At 37.9% G+C, this 25,589-nt stretch overlaps 1 protein-coding gene and 1 long non-coding RNA gene across 3 annotated transcripts; one reads left to right on the top strand and one right to left on the bottom strand.

The window, feature by feature from the left end:
* Positions 1-432: 432 nt before the first annotated feature.
* LOC141555498 (uncharacterized) lies at positions 433-5,839 on the bottom strand. Of its 2 annotated transcripts, XR_012486208.1 has the most exons (3): positions 5,265-5,493; positions 2,447-2,676; positions 433-1,278 (listed from the first exon to the last, which is right to left on the bottom strand). It is a non-coding gene; the product is annotated as an uncharacterized LOC141555498 (long non-coding RNA). The 2 variants fall into 2 exon arrangements; XR_012486207.1 differs by having other exon boundaries at positions 2,447-5,839.
* Positions 5,840-6,020: 181 nt separating this feature from the next.
* Positions 6,021-11,551, top strand: PURB (purine rich element binding protein B). The gene has a single exon (XM_074288434.1). It carries the CDS (start codon positions 6,105-6,107, stop codon positions 7,059-7,061), a length of 957 nt encoding a protein of 318 aa, XP_074144535.1. The 5' UTR covers positions 6,021-6,104; the 3' UTR covers positions 7,062-11,551.
* The last annotated feature ends 14,038 nt before the right edge of the window (positions 11,552-25,589 follow it).

The raw sequence follows: 25,589 nt of genomic DNA on the forward strand, positions 1-25,589 counted from the left end.
ATTTAACATGCATTGGTCAACCTACCATCTGGGGGAGGGGGTAGGAGGAAGGAGGGAAAAAGTTGGAACAAAAGGTTTTGCAATTGTCAATGCTCAAAAATTACCCATGCATATATCTTGTAAATAAAAAGCTATAATTTAAAAAAAGAAAATGCCATACACATCCAGAGGGAAATCTAGGAAGCCTGAATGCAGATCAAAGCATACTATTTTCACCTTTTTTTCTTTTGTTTTTCTCTCTCTTGAGGTTTTTCCCTTTTGTTCTGATTTTTCTTTCCCAATATGACTCATATGGAACTATGTCAAAAATGAACATACACATACCCAGATTGCCTACTAGCATGGGGAGGAGGAGGAGGAGGTAAGGGAAAGAGGGAAAAAAAATTAGAACTCAAAATCTTACAAAAATGAAGGAAGAAGACCATCTTAACATATAATTGGAAAACAATACATTAAATTGAAATTTTAGAAGGGGGGAAGCACATTCAAAGAAGAAACATTTCAGAAAATAAGACAAATGTAAAAATATTATCCATTAAAAAAAGAGAAAGAAAAAAGAAAACCTAAGTCCTAAAGATACCCTTAGAAAACAGAGGAACATGTAGCATGTCTAGCTCTGGAAAAGAGGGTCAAAAGCATTCACTTTTATAACAATGTAAATGCAAAGAAAAACAATCAAAAATGAATATTGCAAAATTATAAGAAACAAACATGGTAGTGAAAAAAAGTACTTCTCTTGACTTCTTTGCTAAAGTAAGGGAACATGGGTATGGAAAATTTTGTAAACTATAGGATTTCTTTTAAAAAATGTTTAAGCATTGATTGTTTTGCTGATTTCTTTTTCCTTTCCCCCTTTTCTTTTTAAAAAAAAAATCTGTTATATGGGATGGCTCTCTAGAAGGGGAGAGAAAGGAATACAAGGAGGGGAATAAAGAAAATATGAAAATAAGAGATGTCACAAACTATTTTTAAAAAAAGAAAAAATCTTTGTTGAGATATGAAAAAATCCATATGAAATTATATGTTCAATTTTTTTTAAGCAGAATACAAGCATAAAAAAAGAAAAAAACAGTTCTGTGATGAGGAATGAAAATACTACTATCCCATGGCTCCAGATATATTTCAGAAGAAAGAAATCCTGCCTCACTTCAGGACCACATATATTTATCATATATATCACGTCGATAACTATGAAAATCATAATAATTTTCTTCACAACCTTCATAATAAAGTCCAACGGCCATATTTTCTTCTTCTCCAAGCTTCCTTTTTGATGAACTGCAGAATATGAGAAGGCAGAAATTAGAGGGGAGAAAAGCACAGGGAAATAAATCTAGTTTTGCAGATCCCATACTCCTCAGAATAGAAATCCCTAAGAAACTTGAAGGTTTCATCCAAATTGTTTGAGAACTATTCAATAGAAAAGTCTTACTTATCCCCCTCCCCCCCAAAAAAAAATCACAGAGAGGGACAATGGGAATTTTGCATAGGGCTATCTGGGTCCAGTAAATATAAGAAAACAGAATCTGAATTGGGAGTTAGGATACATAGATAACATGAATTCACAGCTTGGACTGAACTCTACATACTGTATGAATAGGCATATGCAACTAAACTTTTGGGAGTAACTCCCCATTTGATAAGGAAATAACATCTTTCACTGCCTCCAAGGAAGAATAAATCCATTCATCATTTCTTCGAGAACACAGTTTTATATTTATCCTTAAGCCCAGGAAAAATTCTGTCTTTTCCATGAAACTTTCTCTGAGAACAATCCACATGTATCTCTCTCTTATATAGCACTTATCATCTGAACCACACGTTAAGAAATTCATAAATATTCCAAAACATCCAAACCCATATGAGCCCTGTCCCAGTTAAAGGAATTACCCTGGGAGGTGAGATACTCCAAGTAGCATTTATGACCAATGAATTTAAATCTTAAAAGCCACAGACTTCAGGTATAATTTTTCTGATTTCTAAATAGAGGCCTGATTCAGCAACTAATGGAAGGGGTAGTACTGAACAAAGCTCCTAGACTTTGAAGTCTGATCCCTATCAATGTGATATGGCCTTTGTTCTTCCCTCCCAGATTCTATGTGGTAATTAGGAAACTGTGAAAAGAACATTATTTCTTCTCTGAAATAGCTGATATAATAAGCCTTGAAAATATTTAAGGAGGTAGTATGTGGATGGTAGTAGTGGGGGTCAGTTCTTGGTTCCTATATTAAAGTTCATCCACCCTTCTCTACCGACCAAAAACAAATTTGTACAATTTTCTTTTTCCATGCCATTTGTTTTTTAATCCAATTTTTTCCTCTACTCTTGTGAACTGATTTTTAAAATTTCCTTCTCATGGAATCATTCTTGTCATTTCCAGATCTTATCACATCTCCCCAAGATGACTCCATCGCCCTTTCCTTAGTTTTCTTCCCCAGTTTCATACCAGAATTGAGGCTGTGGATGTAGGGATGGATAATCCATAGGAAGAGGTTTGTAAAGATCCTGTGAATATTTTTCTTTTCTTCTTCTTATAATAAAAACCTTCTTACTGTGGTGGGTGAAGAATGAAATAACTGAAGGAACAAAGATTCAATCTTCCAAGCACATGAATTAATTAAACAACATGTGCCTAACAAGTTGGGATCAGGCTCCTTCCTCAGTTTAGGATTGGACCTTGAATACAAGAGACAAACAGATTTTTATACTACAAAAATAATTACTCAAATGAGACCAATTAATTAAAAGGAAGCAATATATTAGGTAATCTAATTTATAATTGGATGAAATATCATGGACTTTCGAAGTTAGGAGGGGGAAAAACAACAGGTAAAATTCCCCAAAATCAGAAAAGGAAGTATTCCCCCCCAAGTCTGTGAACAATCAAAGCAACATGGCAACATGGAAACGATAACTCTCATAATAGAGACTTGACTAGACCCATAACTGATAGAAAAAAATGAGTTAGCTCCAGAATTGAATTACAAGATGGAGTCAGTACCATTCATTCAATTATCACAATTAATCACTTGCTGTCCTAATTCCCTCAATTTCCTCACTGGTGCTAGAAGAAATATCTATTATCTATATTGGCCATTCCTCCTTCTTGGAGAGCATTCCTTGCTGCCCCATCTGCAGATGGAGGAATGGGAAGTTCTAGCAGATTCTACTATTAGTTCTACTACTTATTAGCCATAGGACTTTAAGAATCATAGGATTTAGAGTAGGAAGGACCTTTAAGGTCATTAAATCTGGCCCCCTTATTTTACAGTTGAGGGAACTAAAAAGGGTTAAGAAACTTGCTAGAATTTGAACCCAGATTTTTTTTCTAATTTTTTAAAAAAGCTTTTTATTTTCAAAATATATGAATGGATAATCTTCAATATTCACCTTTGCCAAACCTTATGTTCCAAATTTTCTCTCTCTTCCCCCACTTCCTCCCCTAGACACCAAGTAATCCAATATAAGTTAAACGTATGCAATTCTTTTACACATATTTCCACATTTATGCTGCAGAAGAAAAATCAGATCAAAAAGGAAAAAACAAAACAAAATGTAAGAAAACAACAACAAAGAGTGAAAATACTATGTTGTGATCCACACTCAGTTCCCACACTCCTCTCTCTGATTGGTGATAGCTCTCTGCCGCTAAGGTGGTGTGAGGTGGGATCAACGATTCTGAGTCCAAGGGCTTGTGCTTCAGCCTCCAGTCTGCTTGTCTTCTCTAGCTCTCTCAATGAACCTGGCTGAGGCTCCTAGTTTATATGCTCTACACAGAGTATAAACCAATCATCATATCACTAGGGAACCATTATTTGTTATAAAATTAAATCAATCCTACTGAACTAGAGAACTATTAATCACCAGGCTAAACTAGATAACCATTGTCTCATCAATTCCACTTAGCACCTTGTAAGAATCCTTGTTTCAGAGTTCTGGTCCATAACATAAAATTATCTGTCTTTCCTACCTCATATAACTTATAAAAATTAACATATAAAAACATTAAATAAATACAAAAAAATATGACATATAGTATTAGGTTCACCTATATACTTCTAGATTCTGTATAAAACTGGTTAGAAAAGGGAACCGTCTAATTGCCTCAGTAATAGTTATAAAGGGATTCTTAACCTTTTTTTGGGGGGGGGTCACAGACATTCTGGCAGTTAGGGGAAGCCTATGGAACTTTTAAAAGCATAAAATACAAAGATTATAAAATAAACCAATTATATTGAAATTGTTTAAATTTTTAAAAATCCACAAACCCCAGCTTAAGAACATGATAAATGTGGAAATATGTATAGAAGAATTGCACAAGTTTAATATAAATGGTATTGCTTGCTTATGTAAGGGAAGAAGTGGGAAGAAGGGAGGGAGAAAAACTTGGAACACAGGGTTTTGCAAGGATGAATGCTAAAAACTATTTTGGAAATAAAAAAAGCTATTACTTTTAAATAAAGAACTGCTTAAATATGAATCTTATGGTTCATTTGATCAAAGTTGTTTCTTTTCCTTACAAAGTATCCTGGTTGTGCTCCCTTCACTCTGCATTAGTAGCACAAATCTTCCCAAATTTTAGGGGTGCAGTTTGGAAATAAGTTTGAAATGATGAGGTGGGCCTGGAGTTCAATAGAGAGGATATAAATTCATGGGCTTCTCTAATCCAACTCTTCATTTTTCATATATAAACCCCGAGGCCCAGAGAGGAAATGACTGGCAAAAGGTCAGAGCTAACAGGTAGTAGTAGCTGGCAAACAGCCAGATTTGAATTTGGTTCCAGGGCTGTAGGTAGAGATCCCTTCCCGAAGTTGTGCCCTTGGATGAAAGGGAAGGAGCTGCAGCCGAGTTCAATTTAACTCAGACACATACTAGTTATGTGACACTGGACAAGCTATTTGCTCTGCCTGCCAGTTTCTTTGATAAAACAATAGCACTTACTTCCCAGGGTTGCTGTGAGGATAAAATGAGATCATTTAAGTGTACATGCTTTGCCAACCTTGCAGCACCCTAGGAGTGGATATGGGAAACGTCTGCATGGAGATGATAACTGAATCCCGGGGCGCTTGCGATCAGGCATTCCTAACGGACTTAGCGCCCAAGCGGATCCTGAGCCAGAAGACTAGCTTCTGCCAGAGGCCGCATGGGCATGGGCGAGCCCATCTGGAGCCCGAAGCTGAAGAGCGGGAAGAGCCCGGACACATCATTCCAGTGCATAGGGTTCAAACCCAGGGGAAGCTCAGACTCAGAGTGAGCTGCCCTACCTCGCACAGCTATCAAGGGGAATGCACACTCTTTTCCCCAGCCCCGATCTCCTCACTGCACAAGCCTGGCCACCCGGCTCTCGGGCCCTTCCCCAGTCGGCTCAGTTCTGGGGATGCCCGCCTTCGGCGCATGTCCGAGGGCTCTTCGGTGGCCGCGGCTTGGCTCCCGCGGGGGCTGGAGTGGCAGCCCGCAGCGCTCCTGCGCCACCCCGCCCTTCCGCCCCTCCTCCCAACTCCCTCGCCCCACACTGCAGTGCTCGCTTTTTTTTTTTTTTTTTTCCTTCGCTCTTGTCCTCAGCTGAACCCGGGGACCACCCCACCCCCCCAGCTCCAGATAGCGCGCCCTCGAGGAGTGACGTCATCCCGCGGCGTCAGACGAGCTCGACGTGGAACGCAACAAGTCTCTGCGTTTCTCTGTCGCGAGGGCGGTGGCCATGTGTGCGTAGACCAGTCTAAGAACGAGGAAACTGAGAGGGGCGGGGTAAAAAGGAGGGTAGAAGGAAAGGGAACTTCAGACGCGCGCATACAGGCGCGCGCCCCGGCTCGTCCGCGTGCCGGAAACAGCCGCTTGGCTGCGGAAGTTGGGGCGGGTTGGTGGGGTAGGGAGGGGGAGGGGGGCAAAGATGGGGGGGGGCGGCGGCGGTTCGCGATGAAGAGCGGGAGCGCGTGAGCGAGCGGGGGAGGGGGGGTGGGAGGGAGGCTGGGGGGGGGACCGGAGCGCGAGCCGCAGGGGCGGAGGGAGGGGGGCGCGAGCGAGCGCGGCGGGCGGCGGTGGCGGCGCGAGAGCAGTGGGGCCCGGCGGCGGCGGCGGCTGAGACGGCGGCGGCGGAGGGAGAGAAGATGGCGGATGGCGACAGCGGCAGCGAGCGAGGGGGCAGCGGGAGCGGCAGTGGCGGGGGCGGCGGGGGCGGCGGCGGCTTCCAGCCTCTGTCCCGCGGGGGCGGCGAGCAGGAGACCCAGGAGCTGGCCTCGAAGCGGCTGGACATTCAGAACAAGCGCTTCTACTTGGACGTGAAGCAGAATGCCAAGGGCCGCTTCCTAAAGATAGCTGAGGTGGGAGCGGGCGGCTCCAAGAGCCGCCTCACGCTTTCCATGGCCGTGGCCGCCGAGTTTCGAGACTACCTGGGCGACTTCATCGAGCACTACGCGCAGCTGGGGCCCAGCAGCCCCGAGCAGATCGCGGCGGCAGCGGCGGCTGCAGGCGCCGAGGACGGCGGCGGGCCCCGGCGGGCGCTCAAGAGTGAGTTCCTCGTGCGAGAGAACCGCAAATACTACTTGGATCTCAAGGAGAACCAGCGCGGCCGCTTTTTGCGCATCCGCCAGACCATCAACCGCGGGCCCGGCGCAGGCGGCGGCTTCGGAGGCGGAGGCGGGCCGGGACCCGGGGGAGGCCTCCCCAGCGGCCAGACTATCGCGCTGCCCGCGCAGGGCCTCATCGAGTTCCGAGACGCGCTCGCCAAGCTCATTGACGACTACGGCGGCGACGACGACGAGCTGGGCGGCGGCCCCGGCTATGGTGAGCTGCCCGAGGGCACGTCCATCACGGTAGACTCCAAGCGCTTCTTCTTCGATGTGGGCTGCAACAAGTACGGCGTTTTCTTGCGGGTGAGCGAAGTGAAGCCGTCCTACCGCAACGCCATCACCGTGCCCTTCAAGGCGTGGGGCAAGTTTGGGGGCGCCTTCTGCCGCTACGCCGACGAGATGAAGGAGATCCAGGAGAGGCAGCGCGACAAGCTGTATGAGCGCCGGGGCGGCGCCGGGGACGAGTCCGAGGGCGAGGATGTGGATGACGACTGAAGCTGGGGCAGCCTCCCCCACTCCAGCACCCTCATCCCTCTCCGAACCGTAAGCCCCCTCCCAGAAATCCCCCCTCCCCGCCGGAATGCTCCCCTTCCCATTCACCCCTTGCATCGGGGCCTGGGAGGGGGGAGGCCCCTAGAGAAACAAACCAACAAGAAAATAACAAGCAATGCTAATTAAATAACCACCAGGAAAATCTCGGACAACTAGAAGAGAGCGGCAAGTTCAAAGGAGATGACACTGGCCCGAGAGGTGAGGAGAAAGCGCCTCTTCTACTGAGAGAATAGCCTCAAACACCCTCTCCCCTCTCCCCACCTTTGCCCACCAGAACAATCTGATCCTCATCCAAAATTACATCCTCACTCGCCTTTGATCTGGAGGTAGAAACATATTTGAATTGCCCAGAGCACCCACCCAAGGCTATTTGATTTTGAATTGTGCTGTTCCTGGACTGCTTAAATCGGTTCTACAAATCTTCCCATTGGCCCCTCTGATTCTGTGTTGAATTCCTTCACCTTCTTTGAAACCAGCATCTTGGTGTCTAAATCTTTGCTAAAGTCCATGAAGATAAGGGAGAGAGGCTATTGCAAGTTACCCATTTCTGAAGGTGCAGGTCCATAAAGGGAAATACAAATTTAAAAATATATATTAATCATGGACTCACTGGGCAGAAATGAAAATTCAAAAGTTTTTGGGGACTATGGAAACAAATTTGGATTTTAAAATAAGATTTTTGGAGGGAACCTGGACCAATGTCTATTGTCTTTTTCTTTGCAGAATTTCCTCCCTACCCCCATGCAAACTGATGGAGATATCAGTGTTTGAACTGGAATCCATTACTAAAATAGTTTTAAAGTTGGCAAGGTTTCTGAAGATTTTAATGGACATTTTTGTATGAGGGGGGAGGGTTGCATAAGAAGAAATCAGGCATAAAGCACAAGGAAAACTGTTTTGAGTGGATTGGTTGCTACTCACTAAAGTTCTTCCCCTTCTCTCCTAATATGGAGGTTATTTTAAAGAAATGGCTTAGGTATGAAGAAATGAGAGCCAGCTTTCTTATGGCTCTAAAAAAACATAAGCCTGTGAATAGTAGATAATTCAGCAATTCCATCCAATGGCTGACTGGATTTTAAACCATAACTTGCATGATATCAGCAAAAGGAAACATGTGGCTACACGCCTGAGCTTTGAAAGAATGACTGACATCCATACAAAAGTTGGAAATTAACAAAACTGAAGTCTCCATTTACCTTCAGTTTAGTTAGTATATGGACTTGTTCAAATATTAACATCCTCAGGTCCAGAATTTCCAGCATCAGTTATTCTTTTACAAGAATTTTTAAAGGAGAACTTGATCCATTTTTATCAGTACCTCACAATCAAAGTTGGCACATGATGGATGATTCAGAGCAGCGGGTCTTATGGAAGCTGAAATCCATCACTAAAAGGAGCTAAATGAAAACGAATAAGCTGACTATACCCTGGAAGCTTTTTTTATACCATCTTGAAATTTCAACATAAACTGGCTTCCGCCAGTTCATCTTAGCTGTCTTTCAAGAATAAAAGTTGGGGTTTTCAAGGATCACCTCTTCTATATTTTAAATGGATTCTCTCTATAAATGGTTTTTAACTAATCAAGTCAATCCTTTCCCCCTTCAAAAAAGGTATTTCCAGAAATGTTAATGTATCCTAGGTAACTTTGAACTGAATGGGATTTAAACTGTTCATTCCAAAGTTTCAGGTATTACTTGTGCAAACACCTTCTCGTGCAGGAGGCAGGTAACCCCACCTCCACAATCTTCTTAGTATTTTTTAACTGCATGCCTGCCCCTTATTTGAGCTGCCTTTTTAATTTATTGCATACCCTTTTTATTACCTTATTTTGGTATTACTCAATCTATACTATCTTTTTGTTTTGTATTTATTGGAAAATAAGGAATATACAAAAGGTCATTCTTATGCATTTGTGGCTGAAGGAGAAGATACTTTACACAAGATTTTGGCTGTTTATAGAAATTAAGATTATCCAGAATATTGATAATCACAGGTTAGAAGTACAAGAGCCACAAACATGTACGTAAGCCCCTTTAAAAAACATTCTCTTCTCCCATCATTCACAAAATTTTTTAAACAGATTTTTTAAAAAACAGTTTTTGTTTTTTAATTTTTCTCCGTTGCAAAGAATGTTTCCTAAATTGTATGGGAGCAATAGTATTTTTTGATGTTTTAATTACATCCGTATTCTTGTACTGTATTTTGTACTACAAGGCAGCTGTTTTCAATAATGTCCTGCTGTATTTACCTTTGTATTTTGTTTGAGTGTGTTCAGTTCTTTGCTACGGAGAACAAGTCCCAAAATAATGTTTGAATAGAAAAGCTTTAGGGTTGCAGAAAACTGCTTTAAGTAATTTCAAAATTTTGAGGCAGCAATGAAAATTAAGGTTGCAGCCATTAGTCTATATTGCTGTAACTTTTTCATTTTCAAACCATATACAATTCCTGTATAGACCAACTTGTTTTGTTGCTTCAGTGGTGATCGTGTTGCTCAGCTGCTGTGAGCCAATTCGATTTTGCAAAGGTGCAGTACCTCTCCTTTTCAAGGGGTTGGGGTTTTTTTTGTTTTGTTTTGTTTTGTTTTTTTTTTTTTTTTGGCTGAATTGCAGTAACTAGCCTTGCCTTTCTACTCTGTAGAATTGACAGGGTCTTCACAATCCTTTACCCGTGGCTATTAAGCTATAATTAGCTGCATAGGAAGTATGTGGAAGTGGACAGAGGCATATATAGAGTGTATGCCAAGAACACTACCATATACGGCATCAGCTTTGGTAACCAGAGAAATTTTCTCTTAGTCATTAGACCATATAACAGTGATGTATCGTGCAAAAAATCAATCAATTTGAGAATCCTCCAAAAATAGGAGCAAAGAATGCATAAGCTATGTGTTGAAAGAAGTAATTTATATTAAAATTCTGACCTGCCTGGATAAGACTAGTTAAATGTCACCATGGTGGGTTTTTAAGTCTTAACCAATCTTGAGGATTTGATTTTCCCCAAAGGGGTGGTTCATGGCCTTTCTTCCTACTGCAGGAAGATTTGGATCCATTCTGGCAACAGAAGGGTATGGGTTAATTGTCCACTGATCGTCATTCCTGTCCCTAGGGACAATAGAAATCTGCAGAATAACAGGGACTACATTTCTTGAAATTTTTTGCTGTTAGATGTGACTATATTATATTAACACCAAGGTGCTCAAAAGATCATAAATATTAGCTTATTGAAGTCTTGTGATCTTTGTTAAATTTGGAAAGAAAGCAGCATTGTACAAACTAAAGTGTGAGAAACAAACCTTTTTTTTTTTTTTTAACTTCATTGAGCATCTCAGTATTCACATCCAGAAATGCTTAGTTCCATTCGACAAGTTCTAGAGCTACTTTTCAAATGATTGATGAAAGGTTTGTTCCTCATACTACTGTTTTCTCAGCTTGTTTTCTTTGTGGAGTTCCACAACTTAAAGTTAGAAACAAAATATTAGCAAATCATCACAAATCTGTAAATATGTACTGATTTCTATTGTCCTTATTTCATCATTCAGCCAATGGAATGACAATTCCAGTCTGCAAACATGTCAATGCATCTGCTATACACAAAAGTCTGTATGGCACCAAAAAAAAAAAAAAAAAAAAAAAAAACCAAACCAAAAAACCAGACACCCTGTGTAAATATTTGAGGCATGTAGGTGGCATAAATGACTGTAGCTATACTATACACATAGCTACTTGTCAGTTCAGTTTTTATAATTAATACAGAATGATTCTGAGGGTCTGTGGATTCAAGCAGTCTTTAAAACCTCCTGCTTTGTTTGTTACCTTTGGATCACTTTGCAGCAAATTACAGGTCTTTTAAGAGATTCGGGCTTCAGTTTCCTCCCCAAAAAAACCAAACTACAAACATTTATCCTGTTTCTTATTTGAAAATGTGCAGGGTAATGGGCAAAAAAGGCTGGTTACAATAATGCCCTCATATTGAGTGGTCTGTAAATGACTGCACACTTCAGGCATTGTAATAGCTGAAGATGACTTGTTAAATGTGACTTTTCCCCAATGTTACAAAGATGTAGAATAATCTACACAAGGTATTAAAAAGCGACTATTAATTTCCACCTATCTTGCTCTTCAGAGAGTGTCAGTTAATGAATTTGGGGGGAAGTTTGAGTGTATGTGTATGGCTCATGCACATAAGTATTCTTAACTAAGTTTTGTTTTTATTTTTAACCAGATTATGGTACTTTATCAATGCACAACTAGTCTCTCAGTAGATATTCATTTGAAAATAGTGTGGCCTTGATATCAGTGAGAAGGGGGAAAGACTTGTTTTTTGCCTATGTAAAAATGACTCGTTTGCTGAGAGTCATAATTCTCTAATATTTTTGTGGTAGGTCTCCTTTTGATCAGGAAAAAAAATAAAATGTTTTTGTGTTCATTTAGGAATTACATTCAATTGTCTGTTGTGTTTAGGAACTATCAGAATTGTTCTAATGAATATCAAAGTGACTGCTTTGATGTCCAATCTCAGGTTTTAAAACATAGTGGTGTAAAAACCCACTGGTTACTGGCAAGACAATTTTATTTTGGAATATCTTAAAGCTCACATATATCTGGCTTGTTCAGAGAGCAGAGCCTTCATCTTGTTGCTCTTTTCCCACTTTACTGGAGTCTGATACTTCCATGGCTTGAAAGTATCAAGAAATTTTTACATTGTATATTTCCATTTTAACCCTTGTATATTTTCTCAAAGGCAAAGCACGTAAACAGATTATTTATTTTATGTGGACCATGGCTTCTCAGGCTCCCCTAATTCTGCTTATTAAGATGATTGTTCTGAGTATTTAAGTGAAAATCTTTGCTAATGTTTAGAAAGTTTGTGTTGGTCCTGAAAGCATCTGCTAGCTTCCAGTGAATGCAGCAATAACCAATGCTGTGTTCATAACTTAATAAGTTACTTTCCCTTGAGCCTTAAGATAACTCTTTCTTTGCTGTCAATAGCAGCATTAAAGTTGTTGCTCTGTAGAAAATGAGACTATCAGTTCAGGGTTGATTTTTTAGAATACTGTAAGTCAAGTAGCTGTCTTCCTGATAAGTTAATGCTTCCATCAAATAGTTGTGGAGTTTGGTTTTTAAAGAGAGGGAGGAGGGGAAGCACACAACTTAAAGCCTGTCTAAAGGAGAAAAATAATTAAATCACATGTTTTGAGTTTGGGTTTTGTTTTTTTTTTTTTTATCCACAGATAAATATGTAAAAATAGAAATTTATAATCACTTTATATTTTGACTAGGAAGAAACAAAAGTTGTAAAATCCTAGCACCTAAAAGTTGGACTCCTGAATGTTTTTGGTATCATCTAAAAACTTGTGTTTTAGGGTGTGGTATTCTTTTGGTAGTTAATTAACACCCACCTTCTTTAATCTTTGGCACCAGACTCAGTTTTATTAAGAGATTTACATGACTCAGCTTCCACAAAATGAAGTCTTATTCCCAAAATTCAAAATTAAGGTTATAATATTAAGAATTTTACACTTTTAACATAATTCCCAAATACTGTTAGTGCCCCTTGTCTAAAGCCTATGCTAACTATTGTAAATTTCACAAAGAAATGGTAGGCAACAATAAGACTTATATCATCTTTGCTCACAGGCTGTATAAATTCAAGCCAAAGTAGTTTTCTTAGTCATTTGTCTAAAATTATGTTGCTTTTTAAAAATTCCTTAAGTCAACCAACTCAATTATTTAGGGCTTGATATTCCTATAGACAAAACTCTGATAGCCCTCTTCTAATCTTTTGGTTATTTGACTATTTCATTAGTGCCTCCACCAGAGGGTGGATGGAAGAAAAGGAAACATTTTATCCTATTAGTGATTCTAATAGGACTAGTGAAAAGCATGGGTAAGCTTTTAGGTAAAACAAGGTTTTTACATAAAGTTTTATTTTTCCTGTTATTCCTGACATATGTTGACATTTTGCCTTTTTAAGTAGAATCTTACCCAAATGTTAACATTTAGTAGTATAAAGTGGAAGAAGTAGAAAGGTGTTCAATAACCTTTTTTAAAAAGAGTTCTAAATTTTTTTCTCCAGGCTCTGCCACTGTCACCTTTTGCTAAACAGGCTAATTCTTCAAAGAAAATTAAGTTTTCTCACCGCATTATCATAAGAATTTCTAAGGAAAAAAAAAAAGGGAATAATTGTTTCTTCCCTTTCATTAGTACAGTTAAGCAGAACCTACCACCCGAAAGAGGTATTTTTGGGGAAATTTGTATGAACATATTTGTCTAGGATATGGAGAGGGAATTAATTTTTAGCTTATCACCCCTTTGTGATAAAAGTTCCCTTTGAAAAAAAGAATATTGCTCCCTGGCCCTGGAATCTGTTCTGTCCTTGAAAAACTAAATAGAATTCTTGAATCAAAAGCAGGGTATAAATATTGTCACTTGCCTTTAGTGTTATGTTAGCAATAGAATGTGAGTTATTTTGCAATGGGATGGTCAGCATTAATAGTAACTTTTAGTGTTAAACTTCTTATTCTTACTGTCCTTTCTAGGCTGTATGTAGAAATGATCTTTTCATCATTTAAAATCTATTTCTTCTGAGTAATTCCCAGATCACATACTTTCCCAATCTAGTGAAACTGCCAGCCACATCTGCTAGTGGCTAATATATTAAATGCCTCCTCCCCTAGAATACCTTCTTAACTCCAAACCTAAAGTTGTTGCTCGACAACACAGAATCCAAATTTAAAGTTCCTTTGGAGCAGGAGACAGCTTCTTGATCAGGATGTATTTGTGTGTTTAAAATGGGCAGCAGCTAAAATATGATTTTTAAATTTAAATGTCTTCGATCCATATGTAAATATCCACATGCTTGTGCATTGTAAACAGGTGTGTATTCATATGTATGAAATTACAGAACTGGTTTCTGCTTCATGAGAAACACAATACCTTTAATTTTATAAGATTTTTTCCCACAACCTTATGTATGTATATAGAACACTAAACTTGTAGGGATCAATTCGGGAATATCTGCTGAGAGACCAAAAAGTTCATTTTTTAAGTACCTTGGTTAAAGAATAAAGATTATTCCTTGTTTTTATATATATATGTATATATATATAAAAAAAAAAAAAGAAATGCACTTTAACAAGCAAACACAGCTGCATGGCGCAATTCAAACAGATACAGAAGTGCAGCACCCATTCAAAATCTCCCTGAAAACAATTCAGAAGCAGAGTCAAGAGCTGGCTGTAGGCCTTGTAGCCTAAGAGAGTGAAGCTTAGACTCTTATCCTTTGTGAGGCAAGCAGGGCTGCTTTTAAAGAGCAATGTGAATACAGCCAGGAGCTACAGACAGATCTGTAAAAGGGCAGGTCCTGGATTTACCACTAGCTAACTAGCAAAACCAACCAGAAAAAAAAAAGTTTAAAAATCCATGCTAGTGAGCACTCCTTACAGTAGCAGATTTTTGCAAATGGAGTTTTACAAGTCTATATTTAAAAAATTGTATGTTTGTAACAAATAAAGTATGCGGAAAAGTGAATGAAAATTTTGTGCTGATGTCTTTGTGATTTAAGGAAAGTACACTGGGATAGGCTAGGTACCTATCTTGTTTGTTCTCCAAGAGGACCATGACATCATGACTTGCAAGTAAATTGGATTTAAGTGAGGCAGAGCTATTCGAAAAGTCGCCAGACTTAACTCACTCTCCCAGTGCTATTTGGGTCCAGTGGCAAGATCAGGATGACTGGAGATAGCCCCAGATGCTATTACTTTTAGACAGGTATTGTTGGAAGTGGGTGGGTGTAGGACTTGATAGAAGATAAAATCCAGATTGGAACCAGCCATCTGCCCACACTTTAGTATGCTCCTTTTATGATAGGTTTTTTTGTTTGCTGTAAAACCCACAAAAGTTTAGGGAGCAGAGATAAAAGGAAAAGGCAGATTCAAATTTAGCTTTACATCCCACTTGTTTGAGAATAAGGCTATTTAATGTTTCCAAGTGTTAGCTCTTGCCAAGATTATCTCATCTTTTGGTTCTTAATCCTGTCACTTAAAAAAATTGATGTCTTCTGTATTTTCGGCACATTTCTGAGTCAATACCCACTGCACTACTCTTTATCCTCTTGTAACTTTTTTTTTTTTAAAGGAATGAAAACAGTTAAGTAAAGCCAGCTGGCATAATAGTATATGCAGTACTCCCTTCCCATAACTCATTTCTGTAATTTAGGAAAGTGAATTTCCTCAACTCTTTAGGGCTGAGCTTCATGATTATACAGCATTTTTGCATTTTTCCCCCCTTTCCAAACATTTTCATTGGGAAAAGTTTTTCTAGCTCTTTATTATGCATCAATTCTTATCTTCCTAAGTTTTTCAGTATTCACCTATTTCCAAGTATATAGACATTATACTATGGTTTCTTAGGTCAGCTTCCCTCAAGAAATATTTCAACTTTGGGAATGTAGAGCACTTAATGTAACATTTTGACTCCTGTGCATATTGGGTCGGCCTGAACCCAAGAATTTAAATAACAGGATATGGCTAAGAAGGGTGTTAACTGATTTGGGAATGTGCTCAGAATACTAAGTAATGGGGGAGGAAGCAGAGAACTGGACGGAATCAAAAATTTTTTCATATAGGAGTACTTCAGTCTTGATGAAAGCTAGAAATTCTAAAAGGACATTAAGGGCATTATAGATATCGGCAACATGATATCGAGATGTAGTATGTTGCCTTACAGAGAAGGTCAAGGAGTCCAATTTGGCACGAATTAAATAGGGAGAAGGAATGTGAAACTCCACAAAGATTGTAAAAAACTTTAAATGCTATCTCTATTGGTGGTCAAAGAGAGCGACTAAAGCTTCTTGGGCATGGACAGATGTTCTTCAGGACTAAGATCAAGAGAACTGGGCAACTTACTGGGGGAGAAGTGTCCAAGGAGTGTTTTCACCAGCATCATCATAGAGGCCCAAGAGAGGCAAATTCATCTATAGCATTTTAAAATGTCAACATTTCACCCTTAGGAACTGTGAACTTATTTCTGTTGGGTGCAATACCCTTACTGAATCTCAACATGCTTCAACCATTTACCTTACTATGAATAATAATAAATTCTAATACCCTTCTCCAAGAACCTGATGCAGCTGTAGAACTAAATTTAGCCAGTGGTTCTTTGAGCAAGGTACATCAGTTTATAAATGATCTTACTGTTTCTATTTGCTGGCTCTGTAAGAAATTAAAATTTATGAAGGAAATCAGTCAAGTGATCCGAAAAGTAAAAAAAGTCTTGAACTCTAGGTAAGAACTTCTCTAGCCAGGAAGGAATTAACCAAGTTTTATAATGATCCCATGAGACGGGCATCCCTTCAACAATTGGTTTTCTTTGTAATCCTAGCTAACATTTCTATGACAATTTAGGGTTTGCAAAGCATTTTACAAATCATTTTATCTTCATAACAACCTTCGGAGATAGATTATTATCCAAATTCTACAGAACTGAGTGAAACATTAAATAGATTTGCCTATGGACTATGCCCACATATCTCCTTTATTCCCCAAATCTCTGAAGGGTGTGTTGTCTAGAACAGAAAAGTAAGACAAGTATCCACTTTTAATTTTAACTAGAAGGTTGCCACCTCGTGGTCAACATAAGAATCTCCCCACACTTTAGAGGCTTTGATAGGTCAAGTCAGGAAGTATTAAGTGCCTACTATGTGTCTGGCAAATGTTTGGAGATCACTGAGCACTGGAGATACAAAAAAAGGATAAAGGCCATCCCTTCTCTCAAAGAGCTCAAAGTCTGATGGTCAAAAGAACAACATGGGAAAAGTTTAGAGAAGTAGACTTACTACTGAATCCCATTATGTTCAAAAACCTAAGATGGGTAGGAAACTAATTTTACAAAAGATTAAAAACTAAGTTTCCACTGAGGTAGGATATATTCTTGCTCTCTACATTCTGCACTTGAAATTCCACAGATCCAATCTGTTCAAACTACAGGGAGAAATTTGGGTTTCTGAAAGGGAAGGAATACAATCTAGCACTATATACTATGCTACCTTAGGAAAAAAAGAATCTTTCTCTTTCATTCCCTAAACATGTGCTCTGAGAGGACTCTAAGCAAAGTCCTCAAATTGTTAAATGGGCTCTAACAATTCTGCAGAATTTTCACATGGAGATTAAAGAAAAGAGATCAGACACAGAAAAGCTAGGATCATTCCTTTAAGTTTAAGGTGGGGGGGGAGAAAGGTGAGTATATTACAGAGTAAACAAATTGTGATCTTAGCCTATTAGAGAGTTCTATCATAAGAAGGGTAAAATATAAATCAAGGTGTAAGATTTGGATGATTGACAATGGTAGCCTTTCTGAGAAGTGAGAATATAAAATTTCCCCATTAATTTTCCTATCTCATACTTAGAGTTGATTTTTTTAAACCTAAGTAAAGCTTTTTACATTCAACTCTTAAATTCTATATTAATAGACACAAATTTTCTAGCCTGTAAAATCTTTTTGAATCTTGTCTATCCCAAGCTCTGGATTTTCTTCCCCTTTCTACCCTCAAAACTAATTTACCTGCTTACCTTGTTTCCTATTTATGTAAAATCATACATGGTTGTTACGCTGGGTGTCCCTTCAAGGCTCTATCCTGGGTCCTTTTCACTTGAGAATTTTAAACTCCCATATGTTCTGTTATCATCTGTATGCAGATGACTACCAAATCTGTAGATTATCAGAGCCTATTATCTCTCTTGAACTCATTCCCATATCACCTGTGAGATATCCCACATCAATTTTTTTTGTTGATTTTTATAATTATAACATTTTCTTTGACAGTACATATGCATAGGTAAATTTTTTTTTTTTTACATTATCCTTTGTACTCCCTTCTGTTCCGAGTTTTTCCCATCTTTCCCTCCACCCCCACCCCTAGATGGCAGACATTCCCATACATATTAAATATCTTATAGTATATCCTAGGTACAATATATATGTGCAGAACCGAATTTTTTTGTTGTTGCAAAGCCACATCAAATTTTAACATGTCTAAACAGCCTTAAATCTACTGCTCCAAACTTTATATTTATGCTAAGGCTAACACCATACTTCTAGTCAGACACATTTATTAAACCTTGATTTTATATTTAAATCTTCCCTCCTTTGCCCCAAGTTTGGTCATTTTATTTTACCAATTTTTTTCTTTCTCGTCACTTTCAGAGAACATCACAACAGGTCATTTCATATCAAGATATTATATCTAACCTGCACTATTGAAACAGCCTTTAAAATGGGCTTCCCAATTCCAGGGGCTTTTCTCTCCCATTCCATCCTCCACACAAATGCAAAGATATTATTGTTCCTCTGAGCAGAAACTTCAGTGTCTCATTATTGCTAAAACAGAAAATCCTCAGTTTGCTCTCCTAGCAAACTCCTAGGTCTACTTTTCCAGAATTACTTCATAAACTGCCCTGCACACATTCATTGTTCCAGCCAAACTGACCTCCTTTTGCCTTCCTGCCTTTATCTAGGTATACCCGTTCCTAACTCTTTTCAGGGTTTTTTGTTTTTGTTTTTTTTCCTGAGGCAATTGGGGTTAAGTGACTTGCTCAGGGTCACACAACTAGGAAGTGATAAGTGTCTGAGGGCAAATTTGAATTAAAGTCCTCCTGACTTCAGGGTTGGTGCTTCCTCACTCTTTTCTTAGGATCCCCTGCTTCCTTCAAGGCTAAGCTTATGGGCTGCATCTGATAGAAAGCTTTTCTTGGTACTCCCAATTGTTCTTTTCCTTCATCTCCAAATAATCATGAATATGTTTATCTATTTACATGTATTTGCCTAGTAGATTGTCAAATCTTTTAAGAGACTGTTTTTCATTTTGTTTCTTCTGTTTTTGAGCACCTAACATAATGCTAGGAATAAAGGAAGGAAAAAATAAACACAGGTTGGACTAAATTGTTAATGTTCCCTCTTTTTGGCATCAAAGAATCTGAATTGGGACTTCTGAAGCCACTTAGCTCCCATGTACCCAGGTACATCATTCCTGACAAGTGGGCATACAGCCTTCACTTTAAAGATTCCAAGGGAAGGGGAACCTATTACTCAGGGGAACCCATTTTAATTCTGGATAAGTCTAAAATTTGTTTCTCTACATATCAGTCCTCTTTCTGCTCTCTCTCTTGCACCCTTCAGATACTTGAAGATAGCTGTTCTATCCCCTGCAAATCTAATCTTATTCAGGCTAAACATCCCTTCCTTGTTTCTTCACCTGATCTTCATATGAAATGATCTCAATGTTCTTTGCCATCTTGGTTGATTTCTTTTGCTTATGAACATTTTGCAGCTGACCAATATTCTTATTTAAATGGGGTATCCAGAATTGAACACACTACTCCAGAAGTGGTCTGAACAGAAAAGAAAGTTGGGATTATCATATCCCTGTTTCTGGGTAGACTTCCTTCTCTTAATGCAGTCCAAGATTAGAGTAGCTTTTTTTTTGTTTGTTTGTTTTGATTGCCATATTACACTGCTGATTTGCAGTCCTATAGGACCCTCAAATTTTTTTTTTTTTTCTGACAAACTGCTTTCTAGCCATGGCTCTATATCATACTTGTGAAGTTGATTTTTTTTGAACCCAAGTCTTTCTTCTTATTACTTTTAAACTCCAATTTTCTAGGCTGTCAAAATTATTTTGCATCTTTAAGTATCATTCAGTGTGTTAGCTATTGCACCATGATTTGTGTCAGGATATTATCTATGCCTTTATTCACAATAATGGTAAAATCAATGATATATGGCCAATGTATACATTGATACAAGATTCCTAAGAACTCAGCTGCAGACTTCTTTCCACAATGAACTAATGACTATTCTTTGGGCCAGACCATTCAACTAGTTCCAACCCACGTAGATTACATCTTTTCAATTTGTCCATAAAGATAGCCTGAGAAACTTTGGAAAATGCTTTGATAAAATCTAGATAAAGCATTTTGTAGCCTTTACTTGATATACCGGTTTAAGGATTACTTTAAACAGAAAAAAAATCAGTTTAGCTTAGCATCACCTATTTTAATTGATGAAGTGAACCTTTTAATAAAATGTTTTAGAATTTTGTTAGGAATTGAAGTCAAGTGAAGTCACTAGCCTCTAGTTTACAGTCTCCATTATCCTTCCTTAATCTTGCTTTCCTTGTTCCTTCAGAAATTACTAAAAATAACATAATTATGGCTGCTAGTTTTTTTAGCCTTCCGGGATATATTTTGACTGGGCCAGGTGACAAATGCCTTCTTTGAGAAATCAAGTCAACAAGCAGTTATTAAGTTTTTACTATGTTCCAGGCATAAGTACTGGAGAAATCCAAAAAAGGCAAAAACAAAACCATTTCTTTCTCAAGGAGTTCACAATTTAATGGAGAAGACAACATAAAGAAATCATATACAAACAAGATATATACAGGCTAAATTGGGGATAATTTCAGAATGAAGTCACTAAGACTAAAATGGACAGGAAACTGCTTCTTGCAGGTGAGACTTTGGCTGAAACTTGAAGGTATCTAGGGAAGCCAGGAAGTGTAAATTAAAAGGGAAAGGGAAAGCAATCAGATATGGAGGAGTGGAATGTTTTAAGAAATATCAAGTTGTCCTCAGGAGTGAATACAAATTCATCTAGACCATCTAGCTAAATAGCCCAGACTATCCTTCATATTCCATCTAGATGTCCAACTAGACCATCTTGTCATCTGTTCTATATTTTTCCCATTCCAAACTTTCTATCTCTTGTTCTGGGCACAATAATAAAATCAAAATCACTCAGTTCTGTAGAAAGCATCTATAAAAGTAGTTCTGACTCTCTGACTTTGCTATAAAGCTTTTCTTCCCTTTTCTTTCCCACTCTCCTCTATGTTGTCTCCCCTTCTTAAAATGTCAGTTCCTTGAGGACAGGAATCAGCTCATTTTTGCATTAATATTTCCAGTATCTTGTAGGTATTAATAGGTACCATTCTCTTATGCTGGCACATAGTGTTTAGAGGTTTTTTCATATATTCAGAGATGTTTACTTAATATTCATTCATCTTAGATTCAAAGCTCAGATCTGGCATTAACTCCTACATAAGGCTATTCCTAATACTGACAATTAATATTTTCCCCTCACCGGCCCTCCCCCTCCTCCCCTCCCCATACACATACACAAAGTGTCTTGGTTTATTCTCATCTATGCCTATTTCATTTCAGATTTGGAGCTAAAAGTATCCTTAAGAGATGAAATCCAATTAGCCAATATCATTATAGATGAAAGTGACTTGCCCAGGCTCACACTATGAATCCCAAGTTTTTGTCTGCACCACCATACTGCTTCTGCCCTATTTCCTTAGTCCAATGTAAATTCCTCAAGGACAAGAATTGCTAAATGTTTTGTCTACATATCTTGGAGTGCCTGCATCATGGTAGGCACTTAAAAAGTTTATTCTGTTTTGTAGATAAGAACCTGAGGTGTAAAGAGTTTGGGACTTATCTTTGTTCATATTACTATAGATTCAAGTCCAGTCTTTCTGAGTCTCCCCCTCACTCGGCTATACCCACCTCTGCAGAATATTCCAGGTAAACTTCACAAACTGGATAAGGCATGTGGTAGGTCTCTACTCTCAGTCACATTATTCAAATGTACTCTTTGAGTCGGATCAGATCAACATCCAGAGGACAAGTGAATGCTATGATGGAGCAGTTTTTGAAGCTCCAGTTTCAATGTTCTGTCACAGTAGGTCAGAAAACAATCAAACGTTTAAATTAAAGTTACATTAAATTTATATACCTATGAAAACACCTTACTAATTATCCAACATATTCATGCTCAAATGCCTGTCATAAAAATCTCACTAGTCTCACCCCAAACAATAAGGCAGAAATTCTCCAAGTCCCTTCACATTTAGGGAAGCTCTAGCAGCATCTATGTTAAGACCTGTAGAGTTGGGGTCCTCTCAGGTAAAGTCTAAAGTCAAACAGGTGTTTACCTGGAGTTTTCATTTCTGAACAGGTGTCTGTGATTATGATGAACTAACTCTGATCCTCACAGGAATCAATGAGAATTTGGTGAAAGGGAGCAAGCTCCTGATATTTGATCTTTTCTATTTCATCTATTTCTAGTTAGTTTGGCCATTTTGTGTGAAAACTTGGTCCAAAAAATTATATGTATATACTTAAAGTAGTAATATATAATGCAACTAAAAATGCTTTAAATGCTTCAAATTCAAGTCCAAGTTCATAGTGGAAAAGTGGTATCACAAAGAAACTAAGTATCTACCATTGCAAGGAAAGCTTCTCAAAATGGAAACTAGTTCTAAAGGCATGTGCTCTTTTAAAGATCTTTGTGTATGCAGTTTGTGAAAAATATAACAACTTTTGGATTTCAAAATTTCAATCCTGATGGAGTTCAATCTTACTATATTAGATATTAAAATAATTTAAATCAGATTTTAGGAGCAAATTATGAGCTTAAACTTCTTTGATAGGACCTTGGATATATCACAAAACTCCTAGAAGGCCAGCATCTTATATTCTCTTCCTAAGCAAAATATTCATGAGAGTTTTGTTGTAACAAGCAACAACCAGAAACTATTAGGGCTTCCTTTCCCCTAATACTCTTTCCTAGTTTCTGAGATTCTATCCATATCAACCAAAACAAGTTAGTGACCAATTATCAAATTGTCTTATTTGGTAGTTAATAAGATTGCAGTTAGGTGGCATAGTGGAAAAAGTTCTAGATCTGGAATCAGAAAGACCTGAGTTCAAATATGACTTGACACTTATTAGCTATGTGACCTAGGACAAATTACTTAACTGTTTGCCTCAGTTTCCTTGTGTGTAAAATGTGCTGGGAAAATAGGCAAATCAAATCAGTACAGTATCTTTAATAGGAAAATCCCAAATGGGGTCACAAGAAGTTGGATACAACTTAACCACAACACTGAATGAGCATAGCATGGTGAACTGAAAGCTGGCCTGAATCAGGAAGATTTGGTTACAAGTCCCATCCTCAAACAAAACTTGCCTGTATCCTGGCCACTATCCAAGACCAGAAGATGCAGAGAAGGGCCTTATTTTGGCAGGCAAAGCTCTTCACAAGAAGCTCCTTGAGAACACTTTCCCATTTATAAAATGGGGTGTTTTTGAATGTATTTTCTTTTTTTTTTAATTTATAATTATTTTTTGACAATATATATGCATGAGTAATTTATTATCCCTTGTATTCATTTTTCCATATTTTCCCCTCCCTCTCTCTACTTCCTCTCTCCTAGATGACAGGCAATCCCATACATTTTACATGTGTTACAGTATAACCTAGATATAACATATGTGTGTATATCCAATTTTCTTGTTGCACGTTAAGTATTGGATTCCGAAGGCATAAGTAACCTGGGTAGATAAGACAGTAGTGCTAATATTTTACATTCAATTCCCAGTGTTCCTTCTCTGGGTGTAGTTGTTTCTATCCATCATTGATCAGCTGGAAGTGAGTTGGATCTTCTTTATGTTGAAGATTTGAATGTATTTTCTTTATCTCATTATACCTTAGGGGTTTAAAGACAGACCATCAATGTCATGGATCCACTAGAATATTCACCAGGATTTTGAAAGAAAAATTTTTATAATGGCATTTTATCAGGGCATATCATAATGGTATTACAAAGGGCAGAGCAAATACTATATATCAACAATATCGACCTGGTTTTAAACCCTAACCTAACTAATTAGGAATGTAGGGTCCAAGTCCACAATTGCTTCTTTACTTTGTATCAATGGGGTAAATTCTTTCAGGAAAAATTATAAGGAGATGGTTTCTCTTTACAGACACAACTAATGGAGACTTTTCTTCTCTTTAGTGGTTGGTTATAGAATATATTGATGCCTTGCAGTTAGATCAAAAGAATCATGCAGAACATAGTAATAAAAATTTTCATTCAAAAATTAACCAACCAACCTAGAATTAGTTTCTCCCAACCAAATCTGAGAGAAGCATTATGAAACAGTGGATAGAGAATCAGAAAGACCAGAATTCAACTTCTGATTTAGCTACATATTAGATGTGATCCAATCAACTTTCTTAAGAGAAATTTCCCATCTGCATCAAGTGGAAGAAGCTTCCACACTTAGGAGTTCCCTGAATAAATGAAATCACAAATCTAAATTTTTAAAACAAAAATGATTTTTAGGATTAATTTTTGTGTTATTCTTAACTTTACAAAGGTGAATATTTTTTCTAAATATTCTATTTTCTAAATAAGAGGAAAAAGGTCATGTATGAAACAAAAAAATTAAAAAATTAGAGTTGAATCTCTTCCAACTTGTTCAGGATTCTCAAGTCTTATTCCTTTTCCTGGACAATAATCTTTATAAAGCCTCGTCTTCCTTGTTACAAAGCAAGGCAATCTAGGGAAAACAAGAATAACTTAGAGTGGAAAAATTCACATTAACAATCATATGTTTTTTTCTCATTGGCCCTGAAAGTCTGATTTGGGAAATTGGGACCTATGTAGAAATCAATTCAACATTTACCAAATGCCTAGAAGACAGATACACAAAAATGAAAAATAGCTCCAACCCTAAAGTATAATATAATGGGAGAATAAGCAACATACGAGGTAGACTGGTAAAAAGGGCCAAAAAAAAAAATCCCACAAAATACTATAAAAAATTTCAGTTTCACTTCTAAACCAATCAAATAAACCTATTAAATGCTTATAAAGGGCCAGGCATTGTGCTAGGTATTGTGAATAAAAAGACAAAAACAAAGCAATTCTTGACCTTAAAGAGTTTACATTCTATTTTAGTAATAAGTTAGTAAATAGTAATTATTAAAAAAAAAAAAAGCTTTGAAAGACTAAGAAATTTAATTAATGAAAAAACCAACAAGCTCAGCCCAAATAAACAAAACACTTTCCTGTAGTCCTCTTCAAAAGTAGATGGTAAGGAAAGTGCAGGTGATGGGTGTGAAATACTACATGTAAAATTTTGTTGGATGTTTTGATACATTTTGCTCAACTTTGATATCCCTTAGATTTATGGATATATGGAATGAATTTCTGCAAAAGGGGGGGGCAGAATATGGACACAGGGAGAGCGAAATGCCCAGATTCTTAACAGACTAGTGATGGTCTCAAGATGCAGAATACAGTTTTGAACATGGGAAGACGAAATTTTGTTTGGCATATTTGTTTCAAACAACTTTTCTTTTCCTATTTTTGATCTTTTTCAATTAGAAGGTGAAACTAGGGCTAGAGAGATGCTTTCCCTTTCTACTCCTCCCCACGAAGTGAAAAAGGACAGAAGGAATCAGAAACAAGCAGGGTAAGGTTGAAAGTTACATGTTAAATTTATTATATAATGTACTTTTTAAAAAAATTCAAATTACATTGATTCGTAGTTTCATGTATAATTCTCATCCTCTATTCTACTATATATATGTAGAAATATTCATTTTATTTCATGTTTAAATA

This window comes from Sminthopsis crassicaudata, chromosome 2 (assembly GCF_048593235.1).
Source record: "Sminthopsis crassicaudata isolate SCR6 chromosome 2, ASM4859323v1, whole genome shotgun sequence".
Lineage (NCBI taxonomy): Eukaryota > Metazoa > Chordata > Mammalia > Dasyuromorphia > Dasyuridae > Sminthopsis > Sminthopsis crassicaudata.